General features: G+C 43.5%; 1 protein-coding gene across 10 annotated transcripts in view; it reads left to right on the top strand.

The window, feature by feature from the left end:
* The window catches only part of chd6 (chromodomain helicase DNA binding protein 6), a 142,004-nt gene extending 129,686 nt beyond the window's left edge, over positions 1 to 12,318 (top strand). For all 10 annotated transcript variants that reach the window (XM_071387910.1, XM_071387902.1, XM_071387926.1 and 7 more), the window contains 2 exons: positions 3,580 to 3,684; positions 3,886 to 12,318. In XM_071387910.1, the coding sequence (XP_071244011.1) occupies positions 3,580 to 3,684; positions 3,886 to 4,983 (1,203 nt within the window). In that variant the 3' untranslated portion in view covers positions 4,984 to 12,318. The remainder of the gene's footprint in view (positions 1 to 3,579; positions 3,685 to 3,885) is intronic.
* Positions 12,319 to 20,787: the final 8,469 nt, after the last annotated feature.

The raw sequence follows: 20,787 nt of genomic DNA, 5'->3' as shown, positions 1-20,787 counted from the left end.
AGATACACATTGGAGCAACGATACGCACCACATCGATTATATGCAACGCAGGACACACTAGATAAACTAGTAATATCATCAACCATGTGTAGTTAACTAGTGATTATGATTGATTGATTGATTGTTTTTTATAAGATAAGTATAATGCTAGCAAGCAACTTACCTTGGCTTACTGCATTCGCGTAACAGGCAGGTTCCTCGTGGAGTGCAATGTAATCAGGTGGTTAGAGCGTTGGACTAGTTAACTGTAAGGTTGCAAGATTGAATCCCCCGAGCTGACGAGGTAAAAATCTGTCGTTCTGCCCCTGAACGAGGCAGTTAACCCACCGTTCCTAGGCCGTCATTGAAAATAAGAATGTGTTCTTAACTGACTTGCCTAGTTAAATAAAGATTAAATAAAGGTGTAAAAAATAAATAAATAAATAACAAAAACGGCCAAATCGGTGTCCAAAAATACCGATCTCCGATTGTTATGAAAACTTGAAATTGGCCTCAATTAATCGGCCATTCCGATTAATTGGTCGACCTCTAAACAGGATGCATGTTTTGGAATATTTTTATTCTTCCATTTCATTGTCATGTAGGTTAGTATTGTAGCGCAACTACAATGTTGTTCATCCATCCTCAGTTTTCTCCTATCACAGCCATTAAACTCTAACTGTTTTAAAGTCACCATTTGCCTCATTGTGAAATCCCTGAGAGGTTTCTTTCCTCTCCGGCAACTGAGTTAGGAAGAACACCTGTAGCTTTGTGGTGACTGGGTGTATTGATACACCATCCAAAGTGTAATTAATAACTTTACCATGCTCAAAGGGATATTTAATGTCTGCTTTTCAAATGTTTTACCCATCTACCAATAGGTGTCCTTTTTGCGAGGCAATGGAAAACCTCCCTGCTCTTTTTGGTTGAATCTGTGTTTGAAATTCATTGCTTGACTGCGGGACCTTAAAGATAATTGTATGTGTGGGGTACAGAGATGAGGATGTCATTCAGAAATCATGTTAAACACTATTATTGCACACAGAGTGATGAGTCCATGCAACTTATTATGTGACTTGTTAAGCAAATGTTCACTGCTGAACTTATTTAGGCTTTCCATAACAAAGGGGTTGAATACTTAGTGACTTAAGACATTTCAGCTTTTCTGTTTAATTTAACTGGCAAAAAAATGTGATAAAAAAATACCTACTTCCACTTTGACATTATGGGGTATTGTGTGTAGGCGAGTGACGACAACATCTCTAATCTCAAAATCTCTTTAATCTATTTTAAATTCAGGCTGTAACACAAAATGTGGGAAAAGGGGTGAATACTTCCTGATGGCACTGTATGTGACAAATGGCAGTGGAAATACTTTTTCAAGCAAATGTTAATAGAATAACCATGTCACAGTAAACTTGCAGTCATGTGATGTTGCGTGTTCCTCCCACAATGACTTGGGAAAGCATGTACAGTGCATTCGGAAAGTAGTCAGACCCCTGGACTTTTTACATATTTTATGTTACAGCCTTATTCTAAAATGGATTAAATAAATAAAAATCCTCGTCAATCTACACACAATACCGCAAAATGACAAAGTGGAAAAAAGGTTTTTAGACATTTTTGCAAATGTATTAAAAAAAATAATAAACGATACCTTATTTACATAAGTATTCAGACCCTTTGCTATGAGACTCGAAATTGAGCTCAGGTACATCCTGTTTCCATTGATCTTCCTTGATGTTTCTACAACTTGATTTGAGTCCACCTGTGGTAAATTCAATTGATTGGACATGAAAGGCACACACCTGTCAATATAAGGTCCCACAGTGCATGTCAGAGCAAAAACCAAGCAATGAGGTCGAAGCAATTTTCCGTAGAGCTCCGAGACAGGATTGTGTCGAGGCACAGATCTGGGGAAAGGTACCAAAAAATGTCTGCAGCATTGAAGGTAACCAAGAACACAGTGGCCTCCATCATTCTTAAATGGAAGAAGTTTGGAACCACCAAGACTCTTCCTAGAGCTGGCCGCCCAGCCAAACTGGGCAATCGAGTTAGAAGGGCCTTGATCAATGAGGTGACCAAGAATCCGATGGTTACTCTGACAGAGCTCCAGAGTTCCTCTGTGGAGATGGGAGAACCTTCCAGAAGGGCAACCACCTCTGCAGCACTCCACCTAACAGGTCTTTATGGTAGAGTGGCCAGACCTCAGTAAAAGGCACATGACAGCCCGCTTAGAGTTTGCCAAAGGGTACCTAAAGGACTCTCAGACCATGAGAAACAAGATTCTATGGTCTGATGAAACCGAGATTGAACATCCCCACAGCACGATGGCAGCATCATGCTGTGGGGATGTTTTTCAGCGGCAGGGACTGGGAGACTAGTCAGGATCGAGGGAAATATGAACGAAGCAAAGTACAGAGAGATCATTGATGAAAACCTGCTCAGGACCTCAGACTGGGGCAAAGGTTCACCTTCCAATAGGATAACGACCCTAAGTACACAGCCAAGACAATGCAGGAGTGGCTTCGGGACAAGTCTCTGAATGTCATTGTGTGGCCCAGTCAGAGCCTGGACTTGAACCCGTTCGAACATCTCTGAAGAGACCTAAAAATAGTTGTGCAACGATGCTCCCCATCCAACCTGATAGAGCTTGAGAGGATCTGCAGAGAAGAATGGAAGAAACTCCCCAAATACAGGTGTGCCAAGATTGTAGCATCATACCCAAGAAGACTCAAGGCTGTAATTGCTGCCAAAGGTGCTTCAACAAAGTACTGAGTAAAGGGTCTGACTACTTATGTAAATGTGATATTTCAGTTTTTTATTTGTAATACATTTGCAAAATGTTATAAAAACCTGTCTTTTCATTGTGGTTATGGGGTATTGTGTGTCAATTGATGTGGGGGGTAAAACTATTTAGAATAAGGCTGTAACGTAACAAAATATGGAAAACGTCAAGGGGTCTGAATACTTTCCGAATGCACTGTTCAGTTTATTAGGCTGCAGAGGAAATAAGAACTTCACAGGGTGGTGAAAGTGCACGCTGAGCTTGATGCTAATTTCCAAATACTTTTTGATGGTCTTAATTTGTATGATGGTGATGGTGTTTGGCTGCCAATTGACAAATACAAATTATCTTGCTCTTATCCATAATTTCATCACCCTCTGCATTGTACCCTGTCTGGGAACTGTTGGCTACACCATACCAGAGTTGGCACATTTGTTATTTATTGCAAAACTTTTTGTGGCAAAACTATCAACTGTTAAAAATGGGATGGAAACACATAACTTGTTTTTTATTTGGTAAATGAGGAGTTATTATACGACTAAGTTATTTTTGATGGAAACTTTACAATATTCGCTTGAAAGTCTAGCTACTTAACAGGTGAATGAAGACACTTCTCCCCACCCAACTGTACTACTTCACATTGATCAAATACACTCCTTTGATAAGACATAACTTTCAGGAAATTGCATGATATGTAATGTTTGACTTGCTTTGACAAGATAACAACCTGAATTACACACAAATGCATCAGTTATATTTATGGTATGTGTGTGTGTACAACTGATTAAGGGCTGTATATTCCTGTTCTGTAGCTTGGGGGTGCTATGGCTCCAGCAATCAAGGAGCTCTCCCGATGGCTGGATGCGAATACTGAGTACTACGTGGCACCCGACTGGGCAGATGTTGTGAAACACTCTGTGAGTAGCATGGAATTTTCACTCTCTCTCATCCACACAAGTGTCTCATCAAATAGTTTCATTAGAATGCCATTTTTAATTTGCCATTTGAACATCTTGAGTAGTACAGACAGTTCTCAGAACATACTGCCTTACAAAGAGTACAGATGTCCTTCAAAACACTTCCTGCATTTTCCTCAAGCTAATGCCTTGTGTTTCCAGGGCTTTCTTCCCGAGGGAAAGTTCACCCGCATACTCACAGAGCCCGTGTGCCGCGACCAGGGGCCCCGCCGCCGGGGCCGTCGTCCTCGCAGTGAGATGCCCAAGCCCCTCCTCTCGGAGTCACCCATGGGCCCACTCTTCATGAACGGCAGCCTGATCGGCAGCATGGACTTGGTCAGCCTCCAGAACCTCCGCAATGTCCAGGGCATCCCACTCACGGGCCTGATGGGATTCCCCCATGGCTTCGCCGTGTCCGCTGGTGAAGATGCCAAGAACGGCCTGAGCATGCTTCCCATGATGCTCCACGGCATACATGGCGCCCCCCACATGTTCAGTGTTCAGGGGCTGATGGGACAGCCGCCCACCAGCTCCGCTCCCACCTCCTCAGCGGCTGCAGTTACCACCACTACGGCTTCCTCCGCGGCTAGTAGCCCCTCACGAGGCCCCAGCCAGGCGTCTTCAAGCACACAAGCAGATGGCTCCGGCATGCAGTCTGGCGGAGAGAGAAAGAGGGAGGACAAGCAGTCGACAGAGGAAAAGCAGCAAGGCGCGATAGGCAGCCACAGCATCGCAGCCATCACCACTGCGGCGGCCAGCAGCTGCAGTGGCGTCAGCAGTAGCAGTGGCAGCCACCTGGCCTTCAACCCTTTCCTTGTTCCAGGGTTGTCCCATGGACTGCTGTACCCTCACATGTTCCTCCCACACGGGGGCATCATGGCGCTGCCAGGCATGCCACCCACAGAGTCCTCCGGCAGCCCTAAGAGGAAGAAGAAAAGAACAAGGGAGGAAGGGGTGGTGGAGGAGGCAAGCAGCCACAGCCACTTACAGACGGACAGTGGGCCTCCGAAAACACCCAGCGATGGTCAGACTGGGGAGAGCACGGTTGACCAGGCCGGGTCGGAGGCTAGGGAGCATCAGATGGAGGGCAACGTTCAGGAGGAGGTCACGGGACACGACTCCCATGCTTCTCCAGAGGTCAACCCAGAGAAGAGCATTGAAGAGGAGAGAGAAACGGAGGAGAATAGAGTGATGGAGGAGGAAAAACTACCCGGAGATGAGGAGGAGAGAGAGTCAAGGGGGGTACAGGATTCACAATAGACTTCTCCCTCTTTCTTACCGTGCAAAAGTGTAAAGTTTGTGGTGTGTAAGTTAATGTTCCTGTAAAGACTTTTATTATCCACTTAATGTTTATAGAGCTCCTGCCCTGTAGCAAACTTGTGATTATGTTATACTGTATATACCCACACATGCTCCATTCAAGAACTTCATGAAAGTGATGGACACTCCTGCATGCAAACACACACTTGCAAGCGACAGAAGGGAGGAACTGCTAATCAGTATTACATGGTTGTCACAGATCAAGCAGCCTTGGCGGTCTGCTGCATCATGATCGTGGCACTTTAAAGCTGCAATATGTAACTTTTTGGGCAACCTGACCAAATTCACATAGAAATGTGAGTTATAGAGCTGTCATTGTCATTGAAAGCAAGTCTAAGAAGCGGTAGATCTGTTCTGTGCGCTACTTCTATGCTCCCTGTTCTTAAGTTTTGTTTTTGCGTATTTTACTTTGTTTTGTACACCAGCTTCAAACAGCTGGAAATAAAACATTTTTGGTTATTGAAAGTACACTATCGTTCAAAAGTTTGGGGTCACTTAGAAATGTCCTTGTTTTTTAAATAAAAGCACAGTATTGACATTGTTAATGTTGTAAATGACTGTTGTAGCTGGAAACGGCTGATTTAAAAAATAATAATAATAATAATAATTATGGAATATCTACATAGGCGTACAGAGGCCCATTATCAGCAACCATCACTCCTGTGTTCCAATGGCACGTTGTGTTAGCTAATCCAAGTTTATCATTTCAAAAGGCTAATTGATCATTAGAAAACCCTTTTGCAATTATGTTAGCACAGCTGAAAACTGTTGTTCTGATTAAAGAAGTAATAAAACTGGCCTTTAGACTAGTTGAGTATCTCGAGCATTAGCATTTATGGGTTCGATTACAGGCCAGAAACAAAGACCTTTCTTCTGAAACTCGTCAGTCTATTCTTGTTCTGAGATATGAAGGCTATTCCATGCGAGAAATTGCCAAGATACTGAAGATCTTGTACAACGCTGTGTACTACTCCCTTCACAGAACAGCGCAAACTGTCTCTAACCAGAATAGAAAGAGTGGGAGGGCCCGGTGCATAACTGAGCAAGAGGACAAGTACATTACATTGTCTAGTTTGAGAAACAGACACCTCACACGTCCTCAACTGGCAGCTTCATTAAATAATACCCGCAAAACACCAGTCTCAACGTCAACAGTGAAGAGGCAACTCCGGGATGCTGGCCTTCTAGGCAGAGTTGCAAAGAAAAAGCCATATCTCAGACTGGCCAATAAAAATAAACGATTAAGATGGGCAAAAGAACACAGACACTGGACCGAGGAACTCTGCCTAGAAGGCCAGCATCCCGGAGTCGCCTCTTCACTGTTGACGTTGAGACTGGTGTTTTGCGGGTATTATTAAATGAAGCTGCCAGTTGAGGACTTGTGAGGCGTCTGTTTCTTAAACTAGACACTCTAATATACTTGTCCTCTTGTTCAGTTGTGCACCGGGGCCTCCCACACTAGCCAAGAATAGACTGACGAGTTTCAGAAGAAAGTTCTTTGTTTCTGGCCATTTTGAGCCTGTAATCGAACCCACAAATGCTGATGCTCCAGATACTCAACTAATCGAAAGAAGGCCAGTTGTATTTCTTATTTAACCAGGACAACAGTTTTCAGCTGTGCTAACATAATTGCAAAAGGGTTTTCTAATGATCAATTAGCCTTTTAAAATGATAAACTTGGATTAGCTAACACAACGTGCCTTCGGAACACAGGAGTGATGGTTGCTGATAATGGTCCTATGTAGATATTCCATAAAAATAAGCCGTTTCCAGCTACAAATAGTCATTTACAACATTAACAATGTCTACACTGTATTTCTGATCAATTTGATGTTATTTTAATGGACAATTTTTTTTGCTTTACTTTCAACAAGGACATTTCTAAGTGACCCCAAACTTTTGAACGGTAGTGTATATTTTACAGCGGTTTAGATTGATCAATGATTCTGTACACAATACATTGCTTGTTTTGTCACGTAAATGGAAATTAGACAAACTATTAGAATCTTAGCAAACAGAAAATGGCAGAGCGATGTATGTCCTGGTTGCTAAAAGGTGAATCTGGGGGCCTATTTGACTGAGAAGGAGGCTGTGTAAATATTTTTCCCAACCAAAATATGCTGACAGCACTCTTGGGTTCAAAGGCAGCTACAGTGTAGGGCTAGGTTGTGTTCATTAAGGCACGCAATGGGAAAACATTGTAAAACATTTTGCAATGGAAAATGAAAATTTGCGTTTCTTATCGGACAAGTCCAGCTATTCCCTCCCTGTATGTCCGTTTTTTAAAATCTATTTGTTGCCTAATGAACAACCCAGAATGATGTAGCTGTCCAGGGACTACTGACCCCCCAGTTTCCTTGGTGTTAACAGGATTATATGAATAAAGTTGTTTCACATCCAAAAGCCTGAAACCAATGGCAATTTTAATTGAAGGTCCTTCAAAATGTGTTTAATATAATTAATAATTATATAATTTTAAAAGCAATGTATGCAAGGTAACTTGCAGCCCCAAGTTTGAGTTGTAGCACAACTGCTGCAAATAAGTTATTAATAGCACAGCTTTTGTCCATCCCTATTTGTTTTATTGTTGCTGCTTTGTAAAAAAAAAAAAAAGAAGAAAAGATTTGCCAAATTTAGAGAAAACAATGTTACTATACCCGATCAAGAGAACACATTGAGTACAACAAAAACATTATATATATGTAATATTTTTTTTTAATTTTTTTTTTAAACAGAAGGCAAAGAACAATCCTGAGGTTTGATAATGTTTTTTTAAATGTTATTCTCACACAGTCACTTTGAAGGATGACCTATTTCCAGTCTCAATGGGACTAGTCATGTTATTAGGCGGGCAATAGCTTGGGACTTGGTCAGCTGTGCCAGTGCGGGAGCAGTGAAGAGGTGCCATAGACAAATCTGTCACAGAGGGCTCTGTTGAGAGCCAGTGCCTCACCCTTGAGGGACAAGCACACAGAGGGTACTCTAGGGGAGAGGGGGGTATGCTAAATGAATCTGTCCATTGCCATCTGTCTGTGTTAAGGAAAAGTTTGTCATTTGATCAGATAGATACTGTGTGTAAAGCAGTCGCAGAGTGCCTCGTTGTTTTAAAGGGTTCGTGGTCTCCTTTTCTTTCCTCAGATGCATTTTAAACTCCTGTAGACTAGCTCATATTAATATTTTTTTTTAATGTAAATCTATTTAGCTGTATATTGCTGTTACTTTTGTTTACAAGCACACCACATTTTTAGTTTACGACATATTGGGGCAAATAGCTACTAGCTTCAGTACCCGTGTTTTCTTGTATTTAACAAAAATTGGTTCTGTGAAAGTTCCCAGAACATTCGTTAGGTTGCGGCAAATGTTCTCATAAGACTAAATCTGTACAGTTATGCTGAGGATTATACAATGTTTGTATAAAACATTCTCCTGATGTTGCAAGAAGGTTCCTAGAATGTTGAGTTCTCATCATTCCCAGAACGTTGAGTTCTCATTCATCCCAAAAACATTAAAATAATGTTTTTGGGATGTTATCATCCTAATAATAGATAAAACCCTAACTAGAACTTAATGGGAATCTTTGCTAATGTTCTGGAAATCTTCCCGGTTTGCTGGGTATACTGTACTGTACTACACTAAATGGATGCAAAAGCAGATTTTAATCTAAATTTCATAACAGGGTCTGTTTTTTTTATGGGGGGGGGGGTTATGTTTAAGACTTCGCTTCTAAGCGTAAAAACTTCTGACTTCACATTTTGTTTGTTTTCTAAAAAGAAATTTTTTTTTGCACAGTGTCCTTTTAGTGAATGTTTACCTGTATTCTGTCTATTAATCTTTTATTTGTGTGCACACTTATACAACCTGGCCCGTGGGGGACATTTCGTTGTTGAGCTGTATTTCTAGCTCGTGTTGCTTTAGCGTCACCTTTCTTTGTCGAACTACATTATTTTTGCCTTGTCACAACTTTACTATATAATTTATTTGTTTTGTTTTGCTTTGCCAAACTTTCACCAAATATGACACTTTTTCTTTTTTAAACTTTGTTGATTATATTAAAAGTAAAATGCCTTATTTAGCTAGTGTTTTATATATAGATGTTTTGTTACATCTCCATATTGGAAATTATATATAGCAAAGTATTTTGTTTGTTTTAAAATGCCCCTTCAATTGTATGCATACATGCAAAACCAGGATTTGGACTTACTGTGGCATCAGTCAGTGCATTGTTATGAGATAATCTTCCAATGTTGTTTTCATGGTCCAATTCATACTCCAAAAAGTTACTCAATCAATCGTAAAAAGCACAATATGGAGAACAACAAATTACTTTTCTCATCAGTGCCTCTGAGGTTTGATATTTTCCTCATTTGTCAAATTTCCGCTGATTACATGTTTGTACAATGCATATGGAAAGTAATCAGACCCCTTTTTCCACATTTTGTTACATTACAGCCTAATTCTAAAATTGATTAAATGTATTTTTTTCATCATCAATCTACACATAATGAATGCCCCAAAATGACAAAGCAACAACAGGTGCATCCTGTTTCCATTGATCATCCTTGAGATGTTTCTATAACTTGATTGGAGTCCACCTGTGGTAAATTCAATTGATTGGACATGATTTGGAAAGGTGCAAACACCTGTCTATATAAGGTCCCACAGTTGACAGTGCATGTCAGAGCAAAAATCAAGCCATGAGGTTGAAGGAATTGTCCTTAGAGCTCCGAGACAGGATTGTGTCGAGGCACAGATCTGGGGAAGGGTACCAAAAAATGTCTGCAGCATTGAAGGTCCCCAAGAACACAGTGGCCTCTATCATTCTTAAATGGAAGAAGCTTTGAACCACCAAGACTTTTCAAGAGATGGCAAACTGAGCAATCGGGGGAGAAGGTCCTTGGTAAGGGAGGTGGCCAAGAACCCGATGATCACTCTGACAGAGGTCCTCTGTGGAGATGGGAGAACCTTCCAGAAGGACAACCATCTCTGCAGGACTCCACCAATCAGGCCTTTATGGTAGAGTGGCCAGATGGAAACCACTCCTCAGTAAAAGGCATATGACAGCCCGCTTGGAATTTGTCAAAAGGCACCTAAAGGACTCTCAGACCATGAGGAACAAGATTCTCTGGTCTAATGAAACCAAGATTTAACTCTTTGGCCTGAATGCCAAGCGTTACGTCTGGAGGAAACCTGGCACCATCCCTACGGTGAAGCATGGTGATTGCAGCATCATGTTGTGGGGATTTTTTTCAGCAGCAGGGACAGAGACTGGTCAGGATCGAGGGAAAGATGGACGGAGAAAAGTAGAGCGATATCCTTGATGAAAACCTGCTCCAGAGCGCTCAGGACCTCAGAGTGGGCGAAGGTTCACCTTCCAACAGGACAACAAACCTAAGCACACAGCCAAGACAATGCAGGAGTGGCTTCAGGATAAGTCTTTGAGTGGCCCAGCCAGAGCCCAGACTTGAACCCAATCTAACATCTCTGGAGAGACCTGAAAATATCTGCAGCGACTCTCCCGATCCAACCTGACAGCGCTTGAGAGGATCTGCAGAGAAGAATGGGAGAAACTCCCCAAATACAGGTGTGCCAAGCTTGTAGCATCATACCAAATAAGACTTTAGGCTGTAATCGCTGCCAAAGGTGCTCCAACAAAGTACTGAGTAAAGGGTCTGAATACTTATGTAAATATGATTTCTCTGTTTTTTTTATTATAAATGTGCAAACATTTCTAAAAACCTGTTTTTGCTTTGTCATTATGGGGTAATGTGTGTAAATTGATGAGGGGGGAAAAACAATTGAATCAATTTTCGAATAAGGCTGTAACGTAACAAAATGTGGAAAACTCAGGCCTGAATACTTTCCGAATGCTCTGTATATCCAGGCCGAAGTCACTAATGCATAAACATCCCTGAACGTATTCAAATCTCATTTCATGTAATCAATGTGAAGGATACCATGCAATTCCTAATTGATCATGTCTGATGAGTGGCCCCTTATTTCACTCAAACGACAAGCTTTTCACATGCTTATATTCACATAAGAGGCCTTCAGTTTTTGTAAGGAGGTCAGGGGTGCACAGTATGTATACAACTGAAGTGGATGTGATGTTAACCTATGATCATCCAATTGTAGACATATTCAGCATGTTGGATCCAATATTCCACTGACATTTTCTGAGCAATGTGTCTTCAGATAGACAAGCAAACTGTTTTGGGGAAACGAATAATATCCAACTCGTTAGTTTAATTGATCAATCTTAAAATCTCATCAACACACCAGCCCACACCTATTTCCTATTACTTTGCTTGTATGTGAAAACTTGGAAAAACAACTAATTGGTGCAGTTGAAGGTCAATTAATATTTATTCAGTCTTCATGTCATGAAAATGTTATTACTGTGTTTTCTTTTCAGTTAGTCTTTGGTAATTTATAGTAAAGTCAGATTGATTTCAAGCATGTATCTCATATGTATTTATTGTACAAGTCTTATCTAAGCATTTTCATGTCTATGCCTGGTTTGTAACGTCAAAGGTTTCAGAGGGACAACAGTCCCGCTTCTAAGGCTTGCTGGCTCTTTTCAAATTGTAGAATGTGTATTGTATCTTTTTGCCATCACCTGCGGCAAGAATAGTTGAAAAAACAAATGACAACTTGATTTCCTGAAAAAAGTGTAATGCACTTAACGTGCCATAGATTGTGGGTCATTGGTATAGGGTCAGTTGTATCCGTGTGAACTTTGGGCTGAATTGTACTATAACCTATTTCTGCTGTCAGGTCAGACACTAGGTGTCAGACCCTATACATAAGTTCTGTAAAGTATTTGCACGTCAGGGGAAATATACAGGCTCTGGCTTGCCAATACCATGCTGTGTGTGTTGTGATTGCATGCCTGGACATGCTGGTTATATAGGCCCTGACAATTGCCACAATCCAAGTTACAGAGATGGCAGACCACTCTGACTGTGTGTGTATGCATGCACGCTTCAAGGTTCTGTTCAACAGCTGCTTGAATAAGGACCTTTGACAGATTAGGACATTCATTTTCGGCTCATGCAGTCAAAGCCAGTGTTCACTAAATGGGTGTACTGAAGCTCTAGCTACATTGTGGGAATATCATGCTACAAAACAAAAGTACTGTCTGACATCGGCAACATTCACAGTTGTGGATTACATTTTTTTGTTGAACTAGGTCCAATATCCCCATGTGGACCAATCACTTAACTCAAGACATGGTATGTGATATTTTATTGTGCAATAAAAGATGACTTTCAACTAGTGAAGGGGTATTCATTTCTCATCATACTGCTAGCAGCAGCTAGCCTGGCTGACGCACGACCCACGTGACTAACACAGTGAACTCCAAGAGCATGGCTCAAAAGTATCTCTGCTGGGGTGCATTCATTACAGAAACCGTTTACCGTTTAAGAACCAAATGGAGAAAACGAAATGGGGAGGGACCTACCTAAATTTGTCTAATAGAAACTTGTTTGCGTTTTCCGTTTGTTGCAAAACATTTGATCTCAATAGAGTTGCAAAAGGTTTTGCAACCGAATCGGCATAATGATTATACCCATGGTGTCAGCCAAAGCAGCAACTACACAGATGGAACAATGAGACAAATGTTTCACCGGATGTATAAATCTGAAGCATCTGGCTGGCATTTAAAATCACCACCAAATGTTCTCATCGATGAAACATTTGATCTCAATACAGTTCTGTTTCGAAAACCAAAATCTGTTAAGAACAGTGGACTAAGTTTTGTAGACTTTACCCTTTGCCAAAGTTTCAAAAAATTGTATTTAGAAAGAGTGCAAGGACGAATGTAGTTATTGCACATGCGCCAACAAGAAATAGTAATGGCGTCTTTTTGTAGGTACTAACTCCACCATGGCTCGTTGGGGAAATGTAGTTTTTGGATAAATGCCTAGTAAACACAGGCTTAGGAGATCTTATAGGTTTTGTCTATGCGACTCTTCATCAGGTAAAGTCACTTTTTGTGTATTTTGAAGCATTTATGTAATAAGAAAAGCACAAAGGCTTCATAAAGGTTATGTTAAGTGACATCTCAGAACAAAACATAATATCTCTAATGCCTGTGTTAACCACAGACCTTATTCTCAACATTTATCCCAAAACCTTTCCACATAGGGATGGTTGAATGAACCAGAGGTAACTCATTTCCAGGTTTTAGGACTACAAACTGATGCCACACGTCATTCCTGATTCTCCAATGGGCGCGCAATATAGGCTATTTAGTGTGGTCTCCAGGCCTCGAATTTCCCGGTGGCATACCGTTGATGCCCCCTTGCATGGCCAGAATGCCCCCTAAAAGAAATACATGCCTCGTGACCGCTGTGCCCTTGGGCTGAATATAATTATAGACTGAACAAAAATATAAACGCTACAGTGTTGATCCCATTTTTCATGAGCTGAAATTAAAGATCCCTAAAATTGCACGCAAAAAGCTTATTTCTCCCAATTTTGTAAACATATATGTTTACATCACTGTTAGTGAGCATTTCTCATTTGCCAAGATAATCCATCCACCTGACAGGTGTGGCATATCAAGAAGCTGATTAAACAGCATGATCGTTACACAGGTGCACCTTATGCTTGGGATGACAAAAGGCCGCTCTAAAATGTGCCGTTTTGTTACACAACACAATGCCAAAGATATCGAGTTTTGAGGGAGCGTGCAATTGGCATGCTGACTGCAGGAATTTCCACCAGAGCTGTTGCCAGAGAATTTAATGTTCATTTGGCAGTACGTTTGGCAGTTCGTCCATCTGGCGGTACTTCCATCCTTCCTCACACTCGCATACCATGTGTAACCATGCCAGCCCAGGACTGCCACATCTGTCTTTGTCACCTGCGGGATCGTCTGAGACCAGCCACCCGGACAGCTGATGAAACTGGGTTTGCTCAACTGAATTTCTGCACAAACTGTCAGAAACCGTCCTCACCAGGGTCTTGACCTGACTGCAGTTCGGCGTTGTTACCAACCTCAGTGGGCAAATGCTCACCTTCGATGGCCACTGAAACGCTGGAGAAGTGTGCTCTTCATGGATGAATCCCGGTTTCAACTATACCGGGCAGATGGCAGATTGTGTCGGTGAGCGGTTTGCTGATTTCAACGTTGTGAACCGAGTGCCCCATGGTGGCGGTGGGGTTATGGTATGGGCAGGCATATGCTACGGAAAATGAACACAATTGCCAATATCCAGCAACTTCGCACAGCCATTGAAGAGGAGTGGGACATCATTCCACAGGCCACAATCGACAGCCTGATCAACCCTATGCGAAGGAGATGTGTCCTGACTGGTTTTCTGATCCACGCCCTTAAATTTTTTTTAAGGTATCTATGACCCAACAGATGCATATCCGTATTCAGTGGCGAGAATTCATGGATGCCAAGGGAAGCCAGGCTTCCCCAAATATTTGACCAATAAAAATTATAAAATGATGTGTCTTTCATCTCCTGTGTTTTCATAATTTCCCTTCAATTTGCAAGTAGCTGAATCTCACTGTAGATATCATCCGATTTGAGGGAAACAGCACCCCTCGGTCTCTGTATGTGTAGCTCATGTATCTGATGCTGTCTGGAAAAAAAGAGTATGACATGTTGCTGCCATAGCATTTATGACAACAAGTATTTTTTTTTTATAACCAATGCGCTTTCACCCGCGTTGGAACAACAACGTAGTGCCGGGTGTAAGGGCCAGCACCGACCCAGATGATTGGGTGATCTCGCTCTCCGAGGCCAACGTGAGAAAGGTCTTTAATCAGGTCAACATCCGTAAGGCCAGACGGTATTCCAGGGCACATTCTCAGAGCATGTGCAGAACAGCTAGCTGGCAGGCATATTCACAGTAATTTTCAACCTCTCCTTGTCCCAGTCTGTAATCCCCACGTTTTATGATGACCACCATCATTCCTGTCCCCAATAACTCTAAGGCTTCATTCCACGAAGACTACCGCCCTGTAGCACTCAGTTCTGTAATCATGAAATGCTTTGAGAGGCGTGTTATGGCATACATTAACTCCACCATCCTAGACACCCTAGACCCACTCCAATTTGCATACCGATCCCAACAGATCCATAGATGACATAATCTCAATTGTTCTCCACACTGCTCTGCCCCACCTAGTGGAATACCTATGTGAGAATGCTGTTCATTAACTACAGCTCAGCGTTCAACACCAAGCTCGTTACCAAGCTTAGGACTCTGGGTCTGAACACCTCCCTCTGCAACTGGATCCTGGACTTCCTGATGGGCCGACCCCAGGTGGTGAGGGTAGGCAACATCACCTCCGCCACGCTGACCCTCAACATGGTTGTGTGTTTAGTCCTCTCCTGTACTCCCTGTTCACTCATGACTGCATGGCCATGTACAACTCCAACACCACCATCAAGTTTGCAGACGACACGATGGTGGTAGGCCTGATCATGATGATTCAGCCTACGGGGAGGAGGTCAGTGACCTGGCAGTGTAGTCCCAGAACAACAACCTCTCACTCAACATCCATAAGACCAAGGAGCTGATCGTGGACTACAGGAAACGCCCCAATACACATCGATGGGGCTGCAGTGGAGCAGGTTGAGAGCTTCAAGTTCCTCTGTGTCCAAATCACTAAAGACTTACAATGGTCCAAACACTCTTTCCCCTTAGGAGGTTGAAAATGTACTCCCTGCCGAGCCGAACACTTCCCACCTTAATGAAAAGGTCAGCCCAGCAATGGCTGCGACCAAATCGCACAGTACAGTAACATACTGTGAAAACAGACTGTACTGCGTCATCGGTCTAATCCGCCCACTCAGTCTCGAGGCAAAGCCAATGACTAGTGGGTAGATAACAGAATATGAGCCATACTAATCTGTACAACAGATAGATTAACTCAACTCTTGATATTAAGATTGGTCTAATAGTACTGTAATACCAATTACAGAAACTATATCCCTAATCCCTCCACCCAAAACACAGTCATAGACTTGTGGGCAGGATATAACACATGCCTCTACTGTGCCACCCAGCCAGGAGTCATGTCATGCAGTCCTAATAAAAGAAAAAACGGACCTGATGGAAACCCTGTCCATTAGTCCTGTGTTTCCCACCTTAATTCTAGCCTTCACATCAGCAAGCTGAGTATTGGCTGAACCAATTTAGGAGACATGCTCACTGCTTTCTCAGTGTAACCCACCACACTCAATCCATAGGCAGAGCCAATGATTCGTGGGCAGATAACAGAATATAGGCCAATTACTCTGCCTCAGCAGATATATGATGCCTCAATATCCTATCAACTTTAGTGACCGGTTTAATAGTAAAGTATTTTTATTTATTTCACCTTTATTTAACTAGGTAGGCTAGTTGAGAACAAGTTCTCATTTACAACTGCAACCTGGCCAAGATAAAGCAAAGCAGTTCGACACATACAACAACACAGTTACACATGGAATAAACAAACATACAGTCAATAATACAGTAGAACAAAATCTATATACAGTGTGTGCAAATGAGGTAGGATAAGGGAGGTAAGGCAATAAATAGGCCGTGGTGGCAAAGTAATTACAATATAGCAATTAAACACTGGAATGGTAGATGTGCAGAAGATGAATGTGCAAGTAAAGATACTGGGGTGCAAAGGAGCAAGATAAATAAATAAATAGAGTATGGGGATGAAGTAGTTGGATGGGCTATTTACAGATGGGCTATGTACAGGTGCAGTGCTCTGACAGCTGGTGCTTAAAGCTAGTGAGGGAGATATGAGTCTCCAGCTTCAGTGATTTTTGCAGTTCGTTCCAGTCATTGGCAGCAGAAAACTGGAAGGGAAAGATATACCTGCTGGAGCGCGTGCTATGGGTGGGTGCTGCTATGGTGACCACTGAGCTGAGATAAAGCGGGGCTTTAACTAGCAGAGACTTGTAGATGACCTGGAGCCAGTGTGTTTGGTGACGAGTATGAAACGAGGGCCAGCAAACGAGAGCGTACAGGTCGCAGTGGTGGGTAGTATATGGGGCTTTGGTGACAAAACGGATGGCACTGTGATAGACTGCATCCAATTTGTTGAGTAGAGTGTTGGAGGCTATTTTGTAAATGACATCGCCGAAGTCGAGGATCGGTAGGATGGTCAGTTTAACGAGGGTATGTTTGGCAGCATGAGTGAAGGATGCTTTGTTGCAAAATAGGAAGCCGATTCTAGATTTAATTTTGGATTGGAGATGCTTAATGTGAGTCTGGAAGGAGAGTTTACAGTCTAACCAGACACCTAGGTATTTGTAGTTGTCCACATATTCTAAGTCGGAACCGTCCAGAGTAGTGATGCTGGACGGGCGGGCAGGTGCGGGCGGGCAGCGATCGGTTGAAGAGCATGCATTTAGTTTTACTTGCATTTAAGAGCAGTTGGAGGCCACGGAAGGAAAGTTGTATGGCATTGAAGCTCGCCTGGAGGTTAGTTAACACAGTGTCCAAAGAAGGGCCAGAGGTACACAGAATGGTGTTGTCTGCGTAGAGGTGGATCAGAGAATCACCAGCAGCAAGAGCGACATCATTAATGTATACAGAGAAGAGAGTCGGCCCGAGAATTGAACCCTGTGGCACCCCCATAGAGACTGACAGAGGTACGGACAACAGGCCCTCCGATTTGACACACTGAACTCTATCAGAGAAGAAGTTGGTGAACCAGGCGAGGCAATCATTTGAGAAACCAAGGCTGTTGAATCTGACGATAAGAATGTGGTGAGTCGAAAGCCTTGGCCAGGTCGATGAATACGGCTGCACAGTCTATTATCGATGGCGGTTATGATAATAATTTAGGACCTTGAGCGTGGCTGAGGTGCACCCATGACTAGCTCGGAAACCAGATTGCATAGCGGAAAAAGTAAGGTGGGATTCGAAATGGTCTGTAATCTGTTTGTTAACTTGGCTTTTGAAGACCTTAGAAAGGCAGGGTAGGATAGATATAGGTCTGTAGCAGTTTGGGTCTAGAGTGTCTCCCCCTTTGAAGAGGGTGATGACCGCAGCAGCTTTTCAATCTTTGGGAATCTCAGACGATAAGAAAGAGAGGTTGAACAGGCTAGTAATAGGGGTTGCAACAATTTCGGCAGATCATTTTAGAAAGAGAAGGTCCAGATTGTCTAGCCTGGCTGATTTGTAGGGATCCAGATTTTGCAGCTCTTTCAGAACATCAGCTATCTGGATTTGGGTGAAGGAGAAATGGGGGAGGCTTGGGCGAGTTGCTGTGGGGGGTGCAGGGCTGTTGACCGGGGTAGGGGTAGCCAGGTGGAGATTATGGCCAGCCGTGGAAAAATGCTTATTGAAATTCTCAATAATAGTGGATTTATCGGTGGTGACAGTGTTTCCTAGCCTCAGTGCAGTGGGCAACTGGGAGGAGGTGCTCTTATTCTCCATGGACTTTACAGTGTCCCAGAACTTTTTTTACTTTGTGCTACAGGATGCACATTTCTGTTTGAAAAACCTAGCCTTTGCTTTCCTAACTGCCTGTGTATATTGGTTCCTAACTTCCCTGAAAAGTTGCATATCACGGGGGCTATTCGATGCTAACGCCACAGGATATTTTTGTGCTGGTCAAGGGCAGTCACGTCTGGAGAGAACCAAGGGCTATATATGTTCCCGGTTCTACATTTTTTGAATGGGGCATGCTTATTTAAGATGGTGAGGAAGACACTTTTAAAGAATAACCAGGCATCCTCTACTGACGGGGTGAGGTCAATATCCTTCCAGGATACCCGGGCCAGGTCGATTAGAAAGGCCTGCTCGCTGAAGTGTTTTAGGGAGCGTTTGACAGTGATGAGGGGTGGTCGTTTGACCGCAGACCCATTACGGATGCAGGCAATGAGGCAGTTATCGCTGAGATCTTGGTTGAAAACAGCAGAGGTGTATTTGGAGGGCAAGTTGGTTAGGATGATATCTATGAGGGTGCCCGTGTTTATGGATTTGGGGTTGTACCTGGTGGGTTCATTGATAATTTGTGTGAGATTGAGGGCATCAAGCCGGGATGTTAAGGTCCCCTAGCAGCACGAGCTCTGAAGATAGATGGGGGGGCAATCAATTCACATATGGTGTCCAGGGCACAGCTGGGGGCAGAGGGTGGTCTATAGCAAGTGGCAACGATGAGAGACTTGTTTCTGGAATTGTAGACGTTTCCAATAGATACCGTTTCACGAGAGGGTGACTGAAGACGGTGTCTCTGCCAAACCCCTCATGACAAGGTGAAATCGCTACTACAAACACCTTGATGGTGGCAGGTGAGCGCTGTTTGTCAAGCATGAACTGTAGGAAAGAGTGCACACTCTCAACCTGACAGCACATTCTCTGTGGCACACCATTGTGAAAACACGTTCTATCTGCTGGCATACGTCCTGTATGTGGAACTGGCACGCAAGCCCTGTATGGTTATGATTACCGAATCAGATAACCCACGGCACTCTAACCTGTCCCTCTCAGGAGCCAGACCCTCAGTGGCTGGCCAATTAGAGGCAATTGCTCTGTCATGCCTGCCACCTAAGACATTGCGTCCTCTCGAAGTGGAATTGGCCATATTGGCGATCGGGGGCTATCAATATGATTGACAGCCCTCCTGTTCTCACGCGGGCTAGCAGTGGGAGAATGCAGGAGAGCGGTGGAAATGCGTACAGGAGAACATCTGTCCACTGGTGCACAAAAGCGTCTATCCATAGTGGCGGTTCATCCTGGGCTCGTAGAGAAAGGCATAGGGGACATTGCGCATTCACACGTGATGCGAACACATCCACCTCGGCTCTCCTGAACCGTTCTCATATTTGGAGAACGACGTCGGGGTGCAGTTGCCACTCATCGTCTTGGGGACCCCCTCGAGACATGAGGTCTGCTAAGACGTTCTGACAGGCTTGAATGTGTGCTGCTGTCAACGAGCAAAGGTGCTCGTGAGCCCACAGCCACAATTCCTCCGCCAAGCGGTGGAGTGCAGGAGACCTGACTCCCCCTTGGCGATTTATATAGGCTACTGTAGTTCGGTTGTCCGACCAAAACAGCACGTCGTGGCTCCGTAGGGTAGACATGAAGTGGGTCAGAACTAGTAGAACTGTCTCCAATTCCAGGCAGTTGATGTGATGTCCCGAGGGAGGCCACACACCTCCGACTGCCCGAGCCTGACATGTCCCTCCCCATCCAGTAAGACAAGTGTCTGTGTACACTGGAATGTAGGATGACACTCTGTCTATTGGGATCCCTTGCGTCAAAAGGGTCTCTCCAATAGTTCAGGTCCGCTCTGAGCGAGAGGGGAACTATCAACAACCGATGACGATGCCTCACTGGGTCCAGTTGTAGTTGGGCAAACCATCGTTGTGTTCTCGCATGTGCAGAAGTCACAGCGGAAGCACGGAGTGGGCAGACGACATGAGACCCAAAAGTGTAATGACGGAATGCGCCGTCATCATGTGATTCGTATAAAACCTTCTTAGGGATAGCAGCCCATCGAGGATCCGAAATTCGAGCCTTCATAGTCACAGTGTCTAGATGTAATCCCAGCTAGACAATCTGCTGACTGGGCCAAGGCGCACTCTTCCCAATTCACAGCGAACCCCAGACGTGTGAGATGAATCACTCTCTGTGTCGTGTGTGATCGCCAGCTCTGCTGACGGGGCCAAGACCAGTAGGTCGTCTAGGTAGGCTAATATTCTTATCCCCTGACGGCACAACAGTTCCATTTGGAAAAGGTGCGAGGTGCCAGGGCGTACCCGAATGG

The sequence above is a fragment of the Salvelinus alpinus genome, chromosome 2 (genome assembly GCF_045679555.1).
Source record: "Salvelinus alpinus chromosome 2, SLU_Salpinus.1, whole genome shotgun sequence".
Taxonomy (NCBI): domain Eukaryota; kingdom Metazoa; phylum Chordata; class Actinopteri; order Salmoniformes; family Salmonidae; genus Salvelinus; species Salvelinus alpinus.
The sequence above is the reverse complement of the archived record's forward strand: the minus strand, read 5'-3'. Positions and strand labels throughout refer to the sequence as shown.